The sequence below is a fragment of the Arachis ipaensis genome, chromosome B7 (assembly GCF_059453495.1).
Source record: "Arachis ipaensis isolate K30076 ecotype BB chromosome B7, ASM5945349v1, whole genome shotgun sequence".
NCBI classification, from domain to species: Eukaryota; Viridiplantae; Streptophyta; class Magnoliopsida; order Fabales; family Fabaceae; genus Arachis; species Arachis ipaensis.
The window spans coordinates 30,032,310-30,056,222 of NC_142442.1; the positions used below are offsets into that span (position 1 = coordinate 30,032,310).

Below are 23,913 nucleotides of genomic sequence, written 5' to 3' on the forward strand. Positions count from 1 at the left end.
TTATTGAAATTTCAATGTTCTATGTACCATTAAGTTATAAATTGATTTATCTCGTAACTATTCATAAAAAGACGGATATAACCCTTCAATCATAAAGAATAAAAGACAAAAAAGTAATAGACTTAGCTTGAAGAAACTTACACAGTCAAATCATGTACATTTGTACAGAAATTTTATTTCTTTATTTATTATAAGTTATATTGTTTGTGAAGTCTCGTAAAAAAAAAATTATTTAGAAGATATTTAAAACAAAAATTACTTACAGTAGTTTAAAGTAAACGTATAAAAATTAACAAATTTATTAAAAGAAATAACATTTTCTTTTATTCCAAAAATTATATATATCATGTTATTTTATATTGATTAAATAATTATTTATCTATTTTATATATTATTTCTTAATTTGAGAAGTTATAATTTATATAATTGACACATTTATTTTAATTGAAAAAAATTAAAATGATAAACTTTTATCTTATTTCATACATGATACATGATAAATTATTAAATTTATAAAGACTTAAATTTAATATTTGCAAACATGATAACATTATGTTGCTACAATTTATTTCTTCATTTATTTGATTAATTTATTTTTTATTTTTAAAGGTATAAATTATAATTATTAATTATGATAAATGATATTTCTAGTAAAGAAAATAATTAAAACTTATTTTACTTCTGTTTTTTAAAATCAAACTATTATTTGTTTTTAACAAAATCAAATAATTTGATTTGTTAGTAAATTTTTTTCTTTTAAATGTATTTAAATATATTTAAAATTTAATAAAAATATTTTATTATTTTAAAAAGTACTTTTTTCAAAAAAAATTCAATCCAAACAAATACTTATTTTTCTTAGATTATTCAATGTATTTCATATTAATATTATTTTTCTTTAATAAGTATAGATAAGCTAAATAAAAAGATAATCATATTTTTTTTACATATAATTATTTTTTTCTTATATAATAGTATTTAAATATAACATATATATCGCTTTAAAAGTATTTTTATATTATATTATTGAAATTTCACTTTTACTATATTATTTTAAATTAGAAAACAAAGAGAAATAAAAGAAAAAAAAAAACTAATGATAAATGTTAAATAGATCTCTATAATTAAACATAATTTTTCTTTCAACTTTTATTTTTTTCATTCGTTTTTAATTTTTCTGTTTCTTTACTTTTATTTATCTATTTATTTATAAAATATTAAAGGTGAAACTACATATTATTATGTTAAAAAACTAAATATAAGTAAGAAATATTGTACATACATCTTAATAGTGAAATTGGCATATTTTCACCATTCAATATTTTTTTTTGTCCATCTTTAATTTACTACTATTAAGATCTTTTTCATTTCGTTTATTTTTCTTAATTATCATAAGATATGAAAAAAAAATAATAATAATATTTATTAAAATCTAAATTAAAGAATGATTACTCTAAATAAATTCTAAAAAATCACAAAAAAAAAAGTTCATGCGTGATAATTCATTTCTTTGATAAGAATTATCATTATTTTTAAAATGTTAAACTAAATTTTATCATAAAACAAAATAAAAGAAAATACTCGATCAAAAGAATATTAATTTAGCACAATTATGATTCTAAAATTTTTCATCTAATCAATTATAAGTAGTATAAGTAGTTATCCTTAATTTAAAAGTGCAAGGAATTAGTTAATATAATTTAACGAAAATAGATTTAATATTAATTTTAATTTTTTTAATTAAATAGTTTCTTATATACAAAAAAATTAATTCATTATAGCTTTACAAAATTTGCGAGTTTATAAGTATGTGTCGTAGGTTTGAATCTTGCCTTGTGTATGCAACAATCTATTGGCCAATGATAAATCCTTAAATAGAGTTCAGATATGTAATAAATTAATCCTTAGTCTCGGGTTAAAAAATACCGTAGGCAACTAAAAAAATTCGCGAGTCTAGTTCTGATTTTTTTTTTTTAACTTGACTACATATATTTTTCACTTAAAATGTTAATTAAAGATTTAATATTTTATATTTCTTAATAAATATTTCTCACTAATAATGTTAACAATGCACAAAATTATTATTTATTTTTTCCATCAATTCCTTGTTACTTATCCATTGTTAATTTCTATGTAATTTTTTGACAATTTCTGCTCAAAACTATCCACTATCCTATATTATAATTTAGTTAACAAGAATAATGATATTAGTTTTTTTCCTAAGGCTTATCATTAATTAATTAATTAAAAAAATTTTAATAAATTTTATTTCTTTAATTAATGAATATTAGGTAAAAATAATTTATTGTCAAATTCTATATTATTCTTAAAAATTTAGCACAATAAATTTAATACTCATACTTTAAAATGAGTTTAGTCAATAAAATTAAAATATAAGTAATATTATTTATGCACAAATTTTTATTAATATTATTACAGTGATGCTTACTTGAGCAATTAAATTTAATTTATACTAGTATTAAAATTATCCTATTTATTGTTCTATGCATTTAAAGAAAATATATTTATTTAAATTCATTTTACATTCAATTAATTAAATTAAAAATATATTTAGTGACAATTCCAGTCAATATATCATATTTATTTTTTTTCTAATGAAACAAATTAATAACACTTATTTACTAAAATAGTATCATTTTCTATTCAATAACTTTTTTTATTAAGCAAATATGTAAGCTCATTTTTTATATAAAAAAAAATTATAACAAAATTATCAACTTAACTCATCCAATGATCCAGCTTTAAATTTTAAAATATATAATATATCTAGTTATCTACCCAAACTAGTTTGAAGTCAACTTGAACAAAAAAAGATATTTTCAAATTAAATAAACTGTCCAAAGGATATAATGGTTGCATACCCACCATACACTTTCTTTGTGAATGTCCACAAAATTTTTTTTCTTAAATCTAGACCATTTATATTTTTTTATATTAAATCTGGTTGGTACCAAACAATGGAATAGCCATATTCCAGAAAGTACATGTGAAAAGTTTCCTTAACTATAATCGTAATATTTTTGTTTACCTTTAGATTCATTGTTCCAAATCCCAATGCCTCCATGTCTCCATGGTGCGCATTTCGCTCACTGCTCTATCTTACTCTCTTCACACACTTTTTAATTTAATTTTTTTCCTAACATGTATTTTAGTATTGAAAATTATTGGGCTTAATTAGCGTAAAACAACAGTTGAAAGTAAATTACTAAATTCATCAAAATCTAGTTAATGTGACTCATGTCCAATGTCAGTTTGATTTCTTCTGGTACTAACGTTTCCATTAATAAATTTAAAATTTGTATTTACAATTGAATTAGCAAGTAGCAATAATTTTACCTTTTTTGTAGTCTTAGCAATAATTTTAGCTTAGAAACCAGTTTGAGTCGTGTTAAACACATAATCAAGTTTTGATTAAATGATAGTTAAATCAATTTTTTGATATAAAAAGAAAAAAAAAATCAAGTTGAAAGTATTACATTTAAATATGTCCAGATTTTATATTAAATAATTTTAAGTCATTAAATTTAAATTCTAACAACTAAATTCAATTTTTGGTGTATAAAAAACTGTAAAATATATTACATTACACACTTTCTATGAAAATTGAAGACATGGGATGTTTAATAACTATGGTACGTATATAGTAAAAGTTAATTATTAAATATAAATTATATATGGAAAACAATTTAAAAATATAATTAGTTTTATGATTAATTATTTGTGTTTACGTAATATTTTTAGTTGTTTAAACAATTCAAATTCTATATCTTGTGATTTTATACTAAATAAGTTGATTTTCATTTGAACACTGATTTGGTTTTTAAGTCATTATTTAGTTATTTAAAAATATTATTTATATATTAAAATTAATTATTAAAAATAATTATTATATATAAATATGTGTATAATTTAATTTATTTTTAAGATATATTTTATATTTTAATATATATATATATATATATATATATATATATATATATATATATATATATATATATATATATATATATAATAGTTGGTTTTAGAAAGTGATTTAATGATTTTGGTGCATATAAAAGAATGTTGATAATTATTTTAGATTTGGATTCTCTAAAGTTTGAATTTTACTTTAAAGAGTAAAGTGTGATTTTTCACCATTTATTTTATAGGTAAGACCAAAAATAAATATGAGAGAGAAACCATTCAAGAATAAAAGATTACATTTTATCTTCTAAAATACGAATTTAAAATTTAGAGTATCCAAATTTAATTATTTTACTATAAAGTATAAAGCGAGCGTTTCATTTTTGTTTTCTATGACCATTTTTTTATCTTTAATGTTAGATCTATAAAGATCTGATTTTGAGCTTAAGAAGAAGACACAGCTCATGAAGGCAAGGGACCTTGACCTTATGCGTGTGAGTGAGTGAGCCACATAACACAGCGCGATAGATTTCAGTGATGCGCTTTTGCTCCATTCTTCGTCTTTCAAGGTAGCAACACTAAACAGGTTAGTCACCATAATCTGCATTCAGATCTTGCAAATTTCGAGATTAAAATGTTTCTCTCTTTTTAGCTTTTTTCAGATCCATTACTTCTTGTTCCTCTTCATTGCGTAAACAAAATAAAAAATGAGAACTTTGAACCTTTGGGTGCTATATTCTTGAATTTTAGTTAATTTGGTATTCTTGTTTGTTGATTTTTGTGTAGGATACATATATTGGGGTTGATCTTTTAGGCATTAGAAATGTTGGGTAGGTCTGTGTTTTCCAGACCTGGAAGCTTCAGGCCAGAGAATTTGGGTCACAGTGCATTGGCCATGATTGGGAATGTTTGTTTCTCTGTCTTTGTTGTTGGGGTTTTGGTTTTCACAATTATTGCTGCAACTTATGAACCTGAGGACCCTTTGTTCCACCCTTCAACCAAGATCACCACATTCCTCACTTCTGAATCCAATGCCACTTTCAAGTCCGATAACACTGTTGTTAAGACCGGGGAGGATTTTGTTGCTGCCAACGAGACTGTTTTTGGCTCGATTATTAACATGGAGGATGTTAATAACTCGGCTAATGCTGAATCCGGGGGCGAGGCTGCTACCGTGGCCTCTGAATGTGAGACCACTGGCCCTATTGATTGTAGGGACCCTGAGGTTTTTCATATGTTGATGAGGGCCACAATTGAGAAGTTTAAGGATATCCATTTCTACCGGTTCGGGAAAGCGGTTCCTGGCTCTAATGATAGTACTTGTGATATGGCATGGCGGTTCAGGCCAAAGGAAGGGAAGGCTGCTGCATTTTATAAGGATTATAGGAGGTTTGTTATTCAGAGGGCCGAGAATTGCTCGCTTAGCATTGTTAGCATTGGTGAATATCATAGTGGGTTAAATGCTAGGAAGAGGAAGAAGAATCAGAAACCTGGGCTTGAGAAGGCTCCACCAAAGGTGGATCAGGTGACTGCATTACCTGTTTTTGGTGAGACTAATGTTAATGACAGCCTCCCCGTGGTTGAGTCTGAGAGTTCATTTAGTCATGGTAAATACCTGATATATGTTGGAGGTGGAGATCGGTGTAAGAGCATGAATCATTACTTATGGAGTTTCTTGTGTGCTCTTGGGGAAGCTCAGTACCTAAATCGAACATTGGTTATGGATTTGAGCATTTGCCTATCTTCGATTTACACTTCGTCGAAGAAGGACGAGGAAGGCAAAGATTTCAGATTTTACTTTGATTTTGAGCATTTAAAGGAGGCAGCATCTGTGTTGGACAAGGAACAGTTTTGGACAGATTGGAATAAGTGGCACGAAAAGGATGGGATGGGTCTTCATCTTGTGGAGGATTACAAAATCACACCGATGAAGCTCAAGGAAGTGAAGGATTCTTTGATCATGAGAAAGTTCGGTGAAGTTGAACCGGATAACTATTGGTACAGGGTCTGTGAGGGAGAGACAGAATCCGTCGTTAAAAGGCCGTGGCATTTGATATGGAAATCGAAGAGGTTGATGGATATAGTGTCCGCAATAGCTTCAAGGTTGAACTGGGACTATGATGCTGTTCATATTGTGAGAGGGGAAAAGGCGAGGAACAAAGAGCTTTGGCCAAATCTTGATGCGCATACCTCCCCGGACGCACTTCTCTCAACCTTGCGGGACAAGATTGACGATGGAAGGCACCTTTACATTGCAACAAATGAACCCGATACTTCCTTCTTTGATCCCCTGAAAGATAAGTATACCACTCATTTTCTTGATGAATATAAGGATCTTTGGGATGAAACCAGTGAATGGAACTCAGATACGACAAAGCTCAATAACGGTGTTCCGGTAGAATTCGATGGTTACATGAGAGTCTCCATTGATACAGAAGTTTTCTTGAGAGGTAAAAAGCAGATTGAAACTTTCAACGATTTGACCAGTGATTGCAAGGATGGTATCAATACCTGTAATGTTCAAACAAACTAAAATATCTGAGAAACTTGAGATTCCAATGTTTTGGTTGAGATATACTTGTACTTTTAGTTGCTATTTGTGTTGAATTTGAGAGTTTGTAACCACAGTTACTAGTCCCTAGCAATGAGGAGTAAAAACGTTTTGTATTGTAAGAGTAGTGTTTACTTTTCTACTTGGAGATTTTTGAAGTCCTTTTCACCTTCTTTCGTTGACTCTATAGATCTAGATTGAAGTCTTTTTGGTGCCTAAATCTTTCATCTGAGAAGTTTAAGTGTCACGTAAATGGTCAAACTCGTTTATACTACTATAGTATTTTTTTATTTATATTGAATAGATACAAAGTAAATCCTTTGTTTTATATAAGTTTATCATATTTTCATTCCTTTTCCTCTTGCTAAATCCATACCGATTCTCTGGATATTCAATGATTTGAATGGTTTTTTGGAAAAATCTTTTATCATAAAAGACAACATAGAAACTAAGGATATATAGTAGTATTCTTGTTACCATTATGACATATATCTTTTCAATATTTGGCTAAGGTTTGTGGTGGGTACAGGCAGGGTAGGTTGATGATTATGTAGAAAATCATGTGTTAGTTAAGCTTTCACTATAATACTAAAAGGAAATCTTAAGGGGTATACTTAGGTGAACTTAAATGCACACAAAACATCAATTTTCATCAAACTACTCTTTTCACTATTGATGTCAATCTTTTGATTTATTTATAAGAAAACTGGGCCATTGATAAGAATAAAGCTAAACATTCAAAAGGACAAAAAGATCTTGTGGCTTTGTTTTTGGTAATAGGCTTCCACAAAGTAGATGCAAGCACCAAGCTCCATCCCAACAAAAATACTAAATTATATAGGGAAATTTCATAAATTACGTCGACGAAGAAAAGTTAAACTAGAAGAGGAATCTCTCACTAAGTGGGGTCCTTCCAAAAGATAATTCGAACTCGATTATCTACCTCGAAAGAAAGCAAAGATCTAAAAGTGGTATAACCTTAAGCAACATATAATTAGATCTAGTTATGAATAAAGTTGAATCCCCCAACAAAAAAAAAAAAGTAAAATGTTTGATGTTGTTTTTATGAACATTATTCTTAGATCATTAATTAGTATGGAAAAGTCTCTTGATAACAAAATAAGTATTTTAACAAAATAATTGCTCTCTTGATAACTCTCTTTACTCCTTTGGACACTATGAAAAGGGACAATACATTTACGAAAAATAAACCAAGAAAACTTGACAACATGAACCAAAAGCAAAAGACTTCGTCTTGGTTTGGAAAAGCTTTCTAAAAATACAAATTTTTTATTTTATTTTTGATAAATTAAAAAGACAATATGCTTATACTTACAATTTTTAAAAAGTATCGTACTTTTTTTGAAAACATCAAAGATAGAATTTTTTAAAAGATATCGTACTTTTGAAAACATCAAAGATAGAATTTTTTAAAATTAACTTGTACTTATTAAAATTAAAAAGTTTAATATAATCTCGTACATTATTATAATATTTTTAAATTTTAAAAATTATTTTACCAAACATGATTATTATTGCTTATGCTTATTAAAAATTATTTTTAATTTAATTTACTAAACATATATGTTACAACTTTAAAAAAAAGTTTAATTACTCTATTGGTCTCTATAGTTTCGCAAAATTTTCAATTAGGTCCCTATACTTTTTTTCCTTTTAATTGAGTCCCTATACGTTAATTTTTTTTCAATTTAGTCCCTACTAACGTTAAACGTCAAAAAAATGTTAGTGGATTGTGAAATTATTTTTATACCCTTATGGACCTAATTGAAAAGAAAAAAAATATAAGGACTTAATTGAAAATTCAGTAAAACTATAAATATTCAATGAAAGATATTCCTATAATCCCTATTCAATGATTCTAAGACATGAAAAATATTCCTATATAATCCCTTTTATTTTGTTACTATCATTCTTTTACTTATTTATATACAAATTATACCAAAAGTACTTTTTTTTTTTTTTTACTTTCAAAATACCTTATCTTAAGAACCTAAAAAAAAAAAGAATGGAATTGGAATTGGAGCTACCAAAAGAAGAATGCACACAAAAGTAATGACAACATAATAAACTTTACATTAATACTTAAGAGCATACTTACATCTAGTTTGGAATTGGAGGAATGCATCCACCAATTGATATTGTATACAAATAAGCAATAATCGATGTAAAATAAAATACTACAATTTTGTGTGCGCCCTTTAGCAAATGGGCAAAAGATTATCACTATGAAAATCCATGCTATGCCTAATGAATGCAAAATTGGGTGACTTCAATTCAATAGGTAGCTACTCATGTCTGTCTAAGAACTTCTCTATAATGACTGAGAATGTCGCAAAGCCAGCACAACCAGCACATGCTACTTTTGGACCACCTACAATCACAAACCAACACCAAAGCATTCTGAAATAAAGGCAGAGAACATATTTTTGAACTAAACAAGAAACATTTAAATCTTAATTGAAAACAGTGTATTCATGCCACATTTAGGATCAGAATAATTATAGTTCTTCAGATCATCCTGAAAAATTTTAACCCATTTTTATCCTCCAACCAAACATACTCTAGTATTAAATTTTTAAGGTAATTTGCACGTTCACAACTACAGATTATGTCAGAGGCAGAGCAAAACTTGAAATCAATACCTTTCTAAGTTTATCAATCTCCCAAACAGAAGCATAAGACTAGAGATAGGACTTCAAATCAATGGCTAGCCACAATTTTGTTCAACGGTTATCTAAAGGTTTAGGACCTTACCACCTAAGAATGCAAAATCCTTAGGCTTCAGTTGCCACTTCTCATGTATAAACACATTCTTCCAAGCACCAAAAACGTCAAGAAACTAAATTTATAAAGCAGAAATTAATCCAACTATTAGCCCTTCTAAGGAGCTATGTTACATGCAATTAGAGCTACAAAGCTTTGATTCATAATTAGGTAAAAGAGAGAAGAAAACTTATCCCATTCATGGCATTCTGCTCACTATCGGTCAAACCCAAAAACTCCAATTCCCTTGGCTCAAATACTCTTTGAAAGATACGAGTGCAATACAATACATCCTTAATTTTGAAGAATCCATGGATCATAGCCATCAACAAAATTTAGAATATAAATTTAGAATATAATTTGAGAAATAAACAGAAGTTGCAAATAATTAAGCAAAACTGAAACTGAACTACAAATTCACACAACTTAAGAATTCACAGCTTGAGAGTCAGGAACTGAAAAAAACTGAAAAAAAATAACACAATACGAATAGAACACTCCTAAAACATTCAGCTTCTCCTTATTCCCAATCTCAGTCAATCAATTCTTCCTAAAAAATAAAGAGATTAAAATGGGACACCAAGATGAAGAAGAAAGGTTAAAATATCATCATATCTAAAATATCATTAACTATGTTGATCAATTAACTGGCTACACAAAAGATAAGAAAATATAACAAACACCACAGGTAAAGAGTAATCACAGCTAATTCTTAAATACTTGATATTAGTCCTTCACTGAGTCAGCATCGAAAGATGGACGATGGCAAACAAATGAGGGAGGTGCAGATATTATTGAAACATTTTTGGTAATCCAGTTTTACATTGAAAATCGGAGCCTCCAAGTTCGAATTGTTTTCCCCCAATTCTGAAACCAAGACAATGTGAAAAAATCGAACAAGGAGGTGAAAGAAGAAGTTGTAAATACAGAAAAGGGGAATGAAAATCAATGTCTCTCACCGTAAACTTACACTTGAGGAACAATCAATTCCTTCTGGAACTACCGCAACCGAAGAAAATAAACAAGCGAGTTTTCGATTTCCTGCAGAAGAAGAAAACGTAAGGAAGGAGAGAAAAAGAGATGAATCAGAGAAGCTATAGCCAGCAGATAGAAACGAACATCAAAATTGGATTCATCGCTGCAAGGTTGCAATGAGGAGAATCAAACGCACCCAGTTCCAGCTCTGATTAACTTTGTTTAGTTTCTCACCTAAATCTGGTTTCCCTGTCGCATGAGACGGAAAAAGCTTCCCGATTTCAGTTCCTAGGCTCTGCAGAAATGCGAATCTATGTCTAAAATCCAAATAATGGCGACATTTCAGAGCTTCTGTCTCCGACTATGGCTGTCAAATCCAGTCGGCCACGATCGTCCCTATAATGAGAAAGACACTGAAGACAAAGAAGAAGAATAGGGAAGGGTAGAGAAGGAGCTGGTTGTTCTGGTTTCTTTTCTGATAGAACGAAAATGGTGAGAACGAAGGTAAGAGAGAGAGGCTGGTGTAGAGGAGGGAGACGGAAATGTGGAGGAAGAGTAAAGGGTTAATTTTGTCTCTCTCAAAATAAAAAGGGAGACATAATTTATGAATTTAAAAAAATTGAGAGAATATTCAATTTAGGAATAGAATATTCCGTTAAATCAAACGCTTTTGTTACGGTAAGGATTTAATTGAAAAAAAAAATTTGTGCAGGAATCCAATTAAAAGGAAAAAAAGTATAGGGATCTAATTGAAAATTTTGTAAAACTATAGGAACCAACAGAGTAATTAAACCTTAAAAAAATTATATTTTAAAAAGAGGTAAATACCAAATCGGTACCCGAAAGATTTTGACGCTGACAAAATGGTACCTGACTTTTACTATTGACAAAATAGTCCTTAAAAAGTTTTAAAATTTGAGAAGCGTGTCCTCAAACTCGCCGGAGCAAATCTCCGGCAAGCACAATGCTAACGTAGCCGCCGTAACTTGGCAAACCACCCCCAAACCCTAATCCCTCCTCCCCATCGCAGCCCCCTTTCCTCTCCCTCCCCAATGCACACTCCCCCCTCCCTCTCCATCGCAACCCCCTACCCAATGCACACTCCCTCCCCATCGCAGCCCCCCTTCCGTCTCCTTCCCCATTGCAGCCCCCTCTCCAACGCACACTACCTCCTTCCTTCTCCCTCCCCAATTGCAGCAGCAGAAGCCTCAATAACAGCAGAAACAACACCATCAGAACCCAAAACAGAACCAATAGAAGAACCTGCACATTCAAAACCTAACCTTGCTTGTTCCTCCTTCTCTCTTTTCCCTCATTCCTTTCTTCTCTTATCGGAGGACCATAACAATAACAATATCTATTCACACACACAGACATTTACACAAACACATAACCTACATATATAAATATAAAGAGAGAAAGAGAGAAAGGCTGAGGGGCTGAGGAGATGCGGCTATTCCAGGCCTTGTTGTCGCTCCGATGGTGGTGGCAATAGTCCTTGATAGTGCTCTTGCCGTTGAAGTTGCTATTGCTGTTGAGGTTGTTGCTGCGATAGGAAGGAGAGAAAAGTGTGCGTTGGAGTTGCTGCTGTTGTTGTTGCTGTTGATGTTGAGGTGGTTGTTGCTGCGAGTGGTAGTGGAGGAAGGGAGGGGGGAATGTGCATTGGGGAGGGGGTGCGATGGGGAGGGAGAGGGAAGGGGGCTGCGATGGGGAGGGAGAGGGAAGGGGGCTGCGATGGGGAGGGAGTGTGCATTGGGTAGGGGGAGGGTTGCGATGGAGAGGGAGAGGGAGGGAGGGGAGTGTGCGTTGGGGAGGGAGAGGGGAGGGGGGTTGCAATGGGGAGGGAGAGGGAGGGGGAGTATGCGCTGGGGAGGGAGGGATTAGGGTTTGGGGGTGGTTTGCCAGGTTACGGTGGCCACTTTAGCATTCTGCTTGACGGAGATTTGCTCCGGCGAACTTGGGGACACGCTTGTCAAATTTTAAAATCTTTTAGGGACTATTTTGTCAATAAGAAAAGCCAAGTACCATTTGGTCAGCGTCAGAATCTTTCGGGTACCAATTTGATAGTTACCTCATTTTAAAAATCAACTTTTATAAACTACATTTTAAAAAATAAAAACTTTACCAAACTAAATTTTCGTATTTGATTTTTTGCGGCAAGCAGGGTATTTGTTTATTTCAATTGGTCGGTATTAATCAATCAACTAAAAAATTAAAAAAAAAAAAGAAAGAAAGAGGCGGATATTCAGCATTGTGTGACCGGTAATACTAACGTTATTGGAGCAATATGTCACAATAAAGTGTTCTTTCACCAAAGCTTCAAAGCTTCCTTTCTCTTGTGTTCTCTTGTATTCTTAGCTTTCTTACTAAGTATTGAGGGTTAGGCTGACTTGGTCTTAGCTCAAGAGGTTGAATAAATCTGAGTGCCGACACGGTAGCGTTGGAGTATGTCTAAGGCCGTGACAAATAGACCAATAGTTATGAGAGGACAGAGAAGTTATACATTACCATAAAATTGTGAGAAATTGAAAGACTAATGTACAAAAAGGTGGCACAGAAAACATTGACAGGGTAACTGGTCTTCCAGTTTCGTAGGTTATACAAATTTACAAACGCCATTCCATTGAATGACTCTGCTCAAGCTATTGTTCATTATGAAGAAAGCCAGCAGCCCCTGAACAAAATCTGATTTTTTTTCTTAATTTTTTAAAAAATAATATCCTTACTCAGACTGCTAGTTAATCTTCTCATTATTTTTGTAGATAACTAGTGAAGTGAATGCCTACTTTGGCTAGAAACTACTCATGAAATGAACCGTTACAAATTGCAATTTACAACCAAAATTTTCTCACAAGTGGATGGTATATGTCTGCCTCAAAGCTGTTCCCTGTAACTTCACCCTCAAAGGTCTAATCAAATCTGTTTACGATCTTCGACCTGCAGCTGCAGTTTTCTTCATCCTAACATGATATATATAGCATAAACAAAAAAAATGTATACAAAGGGGAAGAATAAGCCTGTTTCAAGAACCACCCCAGGGGAAAAAAGGGATATTTATTTTCCCCTAGCTTTTGATTTCTTAACTGGAACAATTGTCAACTTTTGGCCAGGTTTTTTGGTACTGGCCTTTGAGGATCTCAGCATTGAAATTGGAGCTTGATGCTGGTTTTTCTCTCCTTTGTCATCTATAAATGGTTTAACCTCGAATGCTCCTCTCGTGAACCCTCTAGCAACCTGAAGGATTAAAAACAGCCTGTCAATGTAATCTTCAGCAATGTTATATATGTATCTGAAAATAATTGATACATCAATGGCAAGCAAAGCAGTTCTTTATCTCACCCAAAACCATATTTAATAGGATTTACCACAAATATCATAGATGGAACAAAGGGAAAAGAAATGGCCCATCAAATAAAAAATCCAACTAAAAGCTTTTTAATTCCTAATCCTTCAAAGAGTTTCTGACTTAAAACTGTAGATGAACCCCCATCAGATTGCAGCCTGCTCGTATCCACTTAAATTGATGAATTTTAATTCAGATATAGTGGCTTGTAACTTCTGAAAATTAAAAAAATTCACCACCCGTTTCTCATTAAAAGAGTGAGCAAGTGCACGAGCCACCTGCCTAGTCGGGTCAAAGAGTTCACTCCCCTTTCAGAAGAATTTAAACCTGTAACCTTCGGATCACAAGGCAGCAACGTTACTATTGTGCCAAGGGCCGTCCTCCCCTCTTTGCTTCATGGAGGGTACATGCATCATTAAATGTATATCTAGTACAGAATCAAACCTAAACTACCTTGCCTAAACATATGTGCAATTCAGTGACTCTACATACTTGTCCCCTTATTTCAAAAAGGATTGTACGGCTGCCAGTTTTTCATGTCACAAGTATTGCCTACAGGCTCTCATTTGAAACCTTGCATGATCAACTTGGGGTTAAGTCATTGCCATTTAAGCGCTTGTTCGTATACCTTAAAAGGTTACTCTCCAGCTTCATAGTTAGTTTTGCACCCTTTCAGAGACATGTTATATTTCCATGTTGAAACTTATTTTGGGTCAAGACTTTAAACCCAGACCAGATGTCACAATGCAACATTACCATTTTGCTGAAACTCACCCCATTTATCTTCATCGAATCAATTTTGTATAAATAACCGGCACTAAAGTAATAAACAAAAGACAAGATGTTTTGTTTTGTAAATAGTGGGCAGTGAGGGGATTCCTCCCACACTTTGTGATGTAAATCCATTTCCTTAAGCAATAGCAGGTTATTTAATAAAGTAAGCTTAAAAAATTATTAAAAAGAAATTTGTTGATCATTTGTACCTTTAAAAGAATCCAGACTTTGAGGGAACTACTCAATGTTGCAAGCCTTGTCTTTTTCCCTGAAGTTAAGTACTCACACATATGATGGTCAACTCTCAGAATAAATTTTGGCCATGACTTGGGGCTTATACTGTCTGCCTTAATGTCCAATGTTGCCTGAGATATCACAGTAGAAACAAGAAACCACACTCACTACAAGGATAACAAGCTAACAAGATTAAGGGAAGTGGATAAAACATTGTTAAAATCTAAATAAATGATTGATGATTCGCCAGTAACTATAAGGAGAAATAGTACAAAGATAAAATATTACAACAAGTGACATGCACCAAGACAAATTCATAAGGAGATGCCGAAATCCATCTGACAGAAAACATAAACCTAGTTGATTCCAGGTGCTCAAGGAATTATAATATAAATTAGAGCTTTTGAAAGTTTTTTTTTTAATTCTCTTTCTGTTTCTTTTTGCATCATCTTACGGCTGAAACATAATTTTCGGATTGAAAATGTCTACTTACAATAAACCGACAGATTTGTTGTTCAATTTTGGAGAAGGATGTCTCTAAAGCTTCAACCCTGCCTGTGGCATGGCAACAAGCACATGGTTCGCTAATCATGAATGTCACACTTGGTCGAACCTGCCAAACATCAGTAAAGCCTTAAATTATTTTAATAACCTTGAATAAAACAATAATCAGAAATTCAGAATCAGAGGACAATGAACGTTGAAAAGTTGTAATCTATGCATTATTCTTTTTCAAACCATAGTTGTTTTCTTTTTTGGATTTGAGGCAACTAGAAAGGATCATGTTCAGTAAAATAACACAAATGAAGTGAAGTTGTCACATTGATTGAGAAATTAAATAAAGCCATAATAAATCATTGGAAGAATCATGAAACGATCTATCTATTTCTAAATTTGTCAATTATTTTTCCTTTTTGAAAAATCAACTATGGCATAGTGGCAACATCAAAGTAGAATCATCATCATGGTACACTAAAATACAACGGCATACCCTCTTTCGTGTTATTTCCATGAGTCCATGTCTTGACAATTCAGAGACTTTCACCATGGATTTGTCTCTCTCAACAGCTTTCTTGACTTCTTCGTATACCAATCTTTTATTTGCTGATAAAGATTGCAAATTCAAGAAATATTTATTTGTATGGACTACATTAACAACAGGAAATGCCAATTCCGAGTGGCACAAAAGGTGAACATCTTTAATCTAAATATCATTGCTTTACTTGAAATTTGAAAATATCACTCCATGAAAATATGTTGTGAGAGCAACAGTTGAAAAAACTTTATATCTCTTGTAGCATTAGTAACATTTTAACTAGAAAGTCCCAAAATAACCCAATGTCTGTTTTTTGTGGTATAAGGGCAACCACATACTGAAATGCAAAGCTTAGGTCAACCAACTACTAGTGTCAATTTACTTCTTTTTTTCCCAGCAAAATATTTCCCCTTACATTGGTTTTCCATTTGCTTACAAATTTGAAACACTATGTGAAACACTATGACAATCCAGAATTATGCATATATGAATTACACATTCATGACCTACAGAATAAGTTCGCAAATTGTGCAGTGAGGCACAACAAAAAAAAAAAAGATTAAGCAGACAGAAATATTTTAGGCAATGATTTTTGTACTCAAATCAGTGATATTAAATATATTCTAAAGTATATTTGAGATCTCGTAGCTTGTATGACTTGCTGTATAATTCCATTGCACAAAAAGTGGGAGATTTCTATTTACCTTCATCTGTCATGTCAATGAAATCTACTACAATGATCCCTCCAATGTCCCGTAATCGCAACTCCCTTGCAATCTATAATACATTGTTTTAATTAAGAGCTTGAATTGCAGAGTTTATGCGAAATAATGTCTCAAGATAAAAGGAAAAGAAATCCTATATTCTTTTTCAATGTAAATATAGAATTATCTAAATCTCTGTGCCACAAGTGTTAATGTACTGTCAATCATCCTAAAGCATTTGTGAAGTACAGATAAATAATAATTAATAGAATGACATCTAACATACTCGTTTTGCAGCTGCAAGGTTGACATCTAAAATAGCTTTCTGCTGTGATGTTCCATGACCAAACATCCCATGTCCTCCATTCACATCAATAGAAACTAATGCCTCAGTTTGTTCAATGATTAAAGAACCTCCATTAGCAAGTGGAACCCTATAAAATGATCAATACAAGTTAGAAATGTTATCATTAAGCTTTTCAAGGATGCCTAGATCAGTTGACATTTGTCATTTTATATAAGAATATTGGCTAAGAGAATGTCGATCAAGGTTTGGGCTTTCGCTTTCGTTTCTTATAATATTCCACTGAAAAGTAATTCAAGAAAGGAGAAATTTAAAGGCAGGAAAGACACTTTTTCAATTGATCATTTTGAAATAAAAGAACTTTTTTTTACTCTCTATAAACTCACTTGCTATAGAGTTCTGCCTTTGTTGTTTCTGAATATTTTCTTAAAAGAGGAATCCACATGACTTGAAGTCTGGAACTTAGAAGGCTACTCTTGCATATTTTTATGGTTTATTTGTTGAGTTTTTTGAAAGTCGTATCCTCTGAACTGCAGTTGTTCAGTTTGATAAAAGACTTAAAGTAATGAAAAATTAAATAAATATTAGATTAAAACTATAGCTACAAAGCTATAGTACTGCAGCGCCCTTCAAATAAGGAGGTTCATTAGAAATCAAAACCAAATTTTCTTCAGCAGTTGTATTTGGCTATTGACAAAACTCAGTTATGATTTTTCTCATATAAAACCAGTAATTACATGATTAACATCCATTACTTTTTATCATCAGCTTAAAAATTTCCCAAATAATCCTCTAGAATATTGTATGTCACTAGGTTAGTTTCATATGATGAGTCAAAATACATATCTAGAAGATGGGAAGGAAAGAGAATAAACAATAACACACTAGAAGCCACACATGATGATTAATATTAAGTAAGAAGAGAAGTAACAATATTTCACCTTTTCTTAAGGATATTGTCAATCTCTCCCTCAATGTTGAATTCATCAAAAAGGGGAACCTTTTTATCATACAGCTCTACTCGATCACATAGATCAGGGGCCATTTCCTGCAGGTAATTGGTCACCTGAGGCTCAACGGAAAAGGTCAAAATCAGCAAATCAGAATTATCATATCCGTTTTATGCTGAATCTTATATTAGTCACCAATACAAGTGTTGCAAATTGCAACGCAAAAGATATTACTATTCATATACGTCATGAAAACACTTATCTCAAAAGTTAAGCTGATAAAAGGAGGCATATGTATAGTTATATCTCTAACACACCCCTTAGCAAAAGCCACTATTGGGTTTGAAGCATGATTATGCATAAACCCTTTTTTTTTTCCTTTGTAGTTTGCCTTATGTTGAATTTCTTTTTTTGGGGATAACAAATATCGAACTCTAAACCTTTTGGTAATAGAAGCTCATGAAACCATTTATCCCAAAAGCTAAGTTGATAGGAGGAGCCATATAAATAGTTATATCTCTAACAATATAGAAGTAGCATTATAAGATTAAAACAACTGGTTCAGCATACTAATATAGAAGTAGCATACTAATGATAGAGTTCTTCTCGTTTTCCAGGCTTTGACTGGCAATTGATGACAGACCAATCTAGGACAGCCTATCCTACATTTGGGTTTGCAAACTATTGGTAGCAGAGAATTACTCAACTCTTCTAGATTACCTCTATCAATGGAGGTAGAAAAAGCCAATTTTGTTTAAATGCACAAACTGGTCTGCTACATGGAAACTTAACATTCTGCAATTAGCTGAATAATTACCTCATGAAATGTTCTTGGAGAGTCAACCACCATCCTGTTAACCTGAAGTATATCATAAAATGTATTCAGGATACAGAGTGCTAACCTGGACTTTCTTTCTGATATACATAGATACAATTAAAAAGCTATAAGATCTTTTGGAAAGTGACATAAAATTAGCAACATAACTAACATTTTCATTGAAATAATCCTGAACCACTGAGAGAGTCTGACCCATTGCCCGGTGTAAAATAACAGGAACAGCTCCTTCCACACCTTCATCCGCAGCAAGAGCAGCAGATTTTGCATGTTCGACTATATTTTTCCATGTTGAGAGCAAACCTTCCAAGTCTTTGTGCAGCTCTTCTAAAGAATGACCAGCAGCAACAGTTCTTAAAGTGAGACCAAAACCCTTAGGCTGCAGTGTCTTTGCAATAACTTTCAACCTTGTTCGCTCAACACCAGAGATCTTTTTGGAGACTCCTATTTTATCACAACGTGCAATCAACACCTGCAGGTGAAAGAGTTTAATTAAGCAATACATGAAATGATAAAAAAAAATTATGAGAAAGAACAAGAATGCTATAGAATCAAGCTTTACAGAAGGTGAATGCATAAAAATACACATACCCAGAATCTACTTCTTAGTTTAGGATAAGCCGTCAGAGTGGGACCCTTAGTACCAAGGCCCTCTTTAACAACTTGGACAATGATTTTGGTTCCCTTGCGAACTTTGATCCATTTGTTTTCTTCAGAAGCCACATGAACTGCTTTCTCTGTATCTTTCGTTTGTAATATATGAGAGTTGACTGAACCATTCATGCCAAAACCAAGAAGGCTGTTGCTAGTTTCGTCTATATGGATTTCACTTCCCTCTAGGTCATCCTCAAAGTCAGCTTCTACTTCATCATCAATCAAGCTACCATTCACATTTTCCTTAAGAACTTCTGTAATATAAAAATCATCCTCTCCTTCATGCTCATCATAGGCATTGTGTACAGATTTTAAGCAACCATCCTCACAATAGATGTCTGATATTCCATCAGAGACATCAGCATCATGAGACTCATGATCATTTTTATCCTTGATATCAAGTTTTTGCTTCTTCGTCTTTTGACGAAATGGTGGGAATATAAATGGCTCCCTGTTTTGCTTAATGTCCATAAGGGCAGGTCTAGAACTCCCAATATTCACAAAAGCCCCACCCATATGAGGAACAAGTTTTGAGACTACCCCAACATATACACTGTCACACTGCACATTACTCTTGACAGGTTCCAATAATAACTCAACCAATTTATCATTTTCCAATACTGCAATTCTTTGCATAGTACATATTGAAGAGTTAATAAGTATAACAGTAGAAACAGGATCTTTTGAAGTTACATTAGTACTGTCTTCAGGCAATAATTTTTCTGTATCAACCAACTTCACTGGCTCTTCTACAGTGTTATCAGTTTCAACTTCATTGGATTCCTTTCTATCCTTAGAGACAGAAAAACGGGGTGAAAGGAGTAGCCAGGGTTCCTCCAGAGGCTGGTAATTCTCAGAAAGAATATTAGTAGAATGTGAATCCTCATCATCCATGCTCTCCATGTCCATATTGTCATCATCGTAGTACAATTGATCTTCCAAACTGAATATATCTGACTTTAACACGTCATTTTTAAAGAGACTCACAATCTCTCCATCATCTGTCAAACCACTGGAAGCATTTGAGTGTTCAGAAAACATATTTGCAAAATCCAATATATTTATAGTATTGCAAAAAGATGTAGAAGTACCTTTGACTGGTAAATGACTAGATGGATGCTCTGGGAAATATGTTTCCTCTATCCAGGGGAACCAAGTATGAGCTGAAGACATATGGGAACTAGTCCTAATCCACACATCCCTCACCATAACTTTATTTTCACCAAGGAATGTAAGGGGTACTGACAGAGAGAATGCTGGTCCTGGCTTCCAAATAACATTGCTTGAGGATTTTGATTTTCCCTTAATGAAATAATTATATTTGAAGTTCAAGCCCGAAGCAATCTGTGAGCACAAAGTTACAATCGAGTTACTAACTCATGAAAAATATGCATTTCAATTTTCATTCAGATTTTAAGAAGATTGTAGTTTCATATAAACCTATATATAAACACAAGGGGCATTGATCTGGACGATACAAAACTTAGTGGCAATTAAAACTCACCATTATTGTTGCAACAAATCTCAGACATTTCTACTGACACAAAAGCAGAAAAAAAAAATAAACAGGATTAAACAGTTAAATTACCTCAAATTCAGCTTTCCATATATTTGCATGTTCCGTAGGAGACATTAGAACAGCTTTCTTTGGTTTCCAGCAGCCCAATACAGCTGGGTCACCGGTTATGTACAGAAGGTGACCATCTTCTAAATCAGCTTCTACAGTCCAAATAATCTTGCATAGTTCATCAACATTTTTGGTTTGCTTCCCTGAGATATCAGATTGTCAAGATTCAATATTCATTCTATGCTGAGGAGAAATCACACATAAATGCAGAAAGGCAGATGCTGCACCCACACGGAATCCATAAGGCTGTTAGATCCCTTATTTGTTAGTCCGCAAACATGTATAAATACAGTACCCTTCCATTATATAGAGTAAAGCACCTAGTGGTTTATATTGCAAATCCTATGATTGCAAAAGTACAATATCTTAACATGAAGCACATAATCGGAATCGTGACCCTGTGATTCTGTGACAAGCCAAACACAAAATAGATTCCACTGATATATATCCGTAAACTCCTTGTAGGAAAAATTATGATTGAATTACCTTTTGATGCTGGCAAGGCTGTTAATCTTCTCACTGATTTGTGATTCTTCATACAGTATATGATCCTGTATACGCCATGCAGTGGTATGGGATGGCATATGTCCCTGTCCAAATAATATGATATATAAGCACAACCAAGATCTAACAAAAGAAAAAAAAGGAGCAGGGTGTTGACGCTATAAAGAGCGTCCATATGTCAAGAGTGTAGGTCACCCTAAACTACATTCAGTTCTTAATGTAAACCATATATCGGGTATATGGATTAAATTAACTACCAAGTGGTCAACATAACTATTTGCTGTTCTCAGCCAAAATTATGAGTGATGTGACACAGGTAATGAATTTTAGTAACCAAGAGCACTGCTTTCTTTCAACACATTAATCATATGATGAAATATAAACAATGAGACCAACTCTAATTCAACACATGTAGAATCTAAAGCTTATAACTATCCAAATATCTAAGATGGTGAGATTGCAATGAGCATCAATTTCTATCAACTATAAAGGAAAGCCTCTCTTAAAATACATCCATCACAATATTCTTTTTCTTTTCCCTTTTTTTTTTCCATAGCAAACTAACTACAACAAAAAATACGCATGTTTGAGTAGGCGGGACATGAAAAGTGCAAAAAATCAAGTGTGGAAAACACTTCAAATTGCTTCGTACTACAAAATTGCAGTAATGTTGAAAGGGAAAGCACAAGACGTTTACATTCCAAATCAGGAACTCCATATAGAACAAAGTTAATTCAAATTCGTTTTCCACCCTTAACCAAGCAACTATGAGTGAAAATCTAAACCCTTTTCATCTAGCCCCATATTGTCTCTCCTCTCAGTTTTCCACATTTCCATCTCATACATGCATAGGAAAGTAATAATTCCCTCTCGGGTAAAAATCATGTAAACCTCCCACAAAACACTATTGTGCAAAGATTGCATAAACCTTGTGCTGGAAACTAAACACAAACCATTCCAATATAGGCTGAGCTACAGTATTCCTCATAATCTGGAAGAAATAGAGAAAGCTTCTATACAACATGCAAGAGATTGATAATAACATCAAAATGCACAAGGCATCACAACATGAATTGATATACCATCCCACGATACAAATATATAATCAAGGGAAATTCAGAAAGAGCACAGCAATAATTATCAAAAAAACAATGACACACCCCCTCAGAGACAACACATCAAACAGGTGGTGTGTAGAAAGAAAAAAAAAAAACTTACAGTGAGAGGAACCTCTTTGGAGGAAACACAAAAGGGGTATAGAAAAAAGGACTACTAGCACAGCGAAAAAGGTGCTGGTGGCGGTAGTGAAGATGATGATGATGATGATGATGATGGTGATGGTGCATCAAACCAAGTTCAGCAATGAGCTCCATGAAAACAACATGAAACCCCCCACTTGGGTAAAAAGTGCTACAGTGGGCACAAGAGGTGATATATGAGAGTTAGAGCGTGCAATTTCATCACTTGGGGGTCGCGGAGGATTGAAGCTTCGAAAGGGTAAAGCAAAAAGTGTTCCTTTAAGTGTTGGTGTTGTTATTGTTATGAAATGCTATGTCTCAATGGATAACATACTAAGATAAGGAAATGGTAGTGGTGCTGGGGACGGGGTGCTATGCTCTTTGCTGATACCTGATACCTGATACCTGATACTCTCATATACCCTGAAGATAATGGTTTACTTGGCGCCTTCTGTGAGTTGTTTATTTATATATTTTATATTTTTATTTATTCACTCAAATATAGACGTTTACAATGTCTTTTTTTTTAAGATATTTTTTAATAATTAAAATTTAACATTAAATTTTAAATCAGTCTAAATTAATATTATTTTTTATAAAAAAATAACTAAAATACTTTTATTTCATATATATATATATATATATATATATATATATATATTTTAAAAACCCTAAAAATTCTAAGTTTATAACGACAGAGAAGTAAAACATTAGAATTTAAAATTCTCAAAATTAATATATATAATAGGAATATTTTAGTTATTTTTTATAATAAGGGTATTATAGTTATTTTTTATAAAAAAATATAATATTAATTTAGATTAGTTCAAAGTTTAATTCACTATTTTTTCGGTCAAATTAATTTGTCTGGTCTAATTTTAATAAAAATGACACGATTTAATCGATTATATGTGTTAAATTTTAATTACTAAAAAATATATTTAAAAAAAAAGTTTTAGATATCTTTATCTGAATAAATTCTTTATTCATAAACTATCATTTATTCTCATAAATATTCATAATGCAAACAATTCTATAAATAAATAAAAAAAATTAACGTTGTATCATAAAAAATGAATTATAGTTTATAGAATTACCAAAATTTTAAAAATTTACTCAAAATCCTAAGAGACTTTACAAATTAAGTAAAAGATGCTATTGAAAATATTAATCAATGATATTTTGATATTAGAAATAAACTCTTATATTGAAAATATCAACTTTTTTTTATATATATTTTAAAACAAATAGAATAGTATTTTATGATTTCAAATTTTCTTATAGTTCAATAAAATTAAAGAAAATAACTACATGGTTTGATAGCAATGCATTTTAGTCATCACTTAAATGTCATCATGTTTTTACTTTTTACCCTTAAGATAAATAGTTTTAAAATATTTTTAAGTCAAAACAAGTTGCAATAATTTAAGGAAAAGTCTAGGAGATCAGTAATTTTTGTGTTTTTTGGCCATTACT

General features: G+C 32.0%; 2 protein-coding genes across 2 annotated transcripts; one reads left to right on the plus strand and one right to left on the minus strand.

Moving 5' to 3' along the window:
* Positions 1 to 4,273: 4,273 nt before the first annotated feature.
* LOC107609150 (calcium ion-binding protein) lies at positions 4,274 to 6,633 on the plus strand. Its single transcript, XM_016310997.3, has 2 exons — positions 4,274 to 4,510; positions 4,711 to 6,633. The coding sequence occupies exon 2, from the start codon at positions 4,748 to 4,750 to the stop codon at positions 6,455 to 6,457; it is 1,710 nt and encodes a 569-aa protein (XP_016166483.1). The 5' UTR covers positions 4,274 to 4,510; positions 4,711 to 4,747; the 3' UTR covers positions 6,458 to 6,633.
* Positions 6,634 to 12,796: 6,163 nt separating this feature from the next.
* Positions 12,797 to 22,883, minus strand: RNEE/G (RNAse E/G-like protein). The gene is made up of 14 exons (XM_016311211.3): positions 22,418 to 22,883; positions 21,182 to 21,285; positions 20,657 to 20,838; positions 20,160 to 20,412; positions 19,006 to 20,069; positions 18,569 to 18,886; positions 18,397 to 18,438; positions 17,571 to 17,695; positions 16,612 to 16,759; positions 16,326 to 16,398; positions 15,577 to 15,689; positions 15,079 to 15,198; positions 14,561 to 14,716; positions 12,797 to 13,468 (listed from the first exon to the last, which is right to left on the minus strand). The coding sequence occupies exons 1-14, from the start codon at positions 22,570 to 22,572 to the stop codon at positions 13,289 to 13,291; spliced, it is 3,033 nt and encodes a 1,010-aa protein (XP_016166697.1). The 5' UTR covers positions 22,573 to 22,883; the 3' UTR covers positions 12,797 to 13,288.
* Between the last annotated feature and the right edge of the window lie 1,030 nt (positions 22,884 to 23,913).

Excerpts from the sequence above, each read along its gene's own strand:
- LOC107609150 (XM_016310997.3), top strand. The coding sequence starts at position 4,748 with ATGTTGGGTAGGTCTGTGTTTTCCAGACCTGGAAGCTTCAGGCCAGAG.
- RNEE/G (XM_016311211.3), bottom strand. The coding sequence starts at position 22,572 with ATGGAGCTCATTGCTGAACTTGGTTTGATGCACCATCACCATCATCAT. Across the intron at positions 15,690-16,325 it reads CATTGACATGACAGATGAAG|CAAATAAAAGATTGGTATAC; the intron begins GTAAATAGAAAT and ends AATCTTTATCAG. Across the intron at positions 13,469-14,560 it reads AAGTCTGGATTCTTTTAAAG|GTTGCTAGAGGGTTCACGAG; the intron begins GTACAAATGATC and ends TTAATCCTTCAG.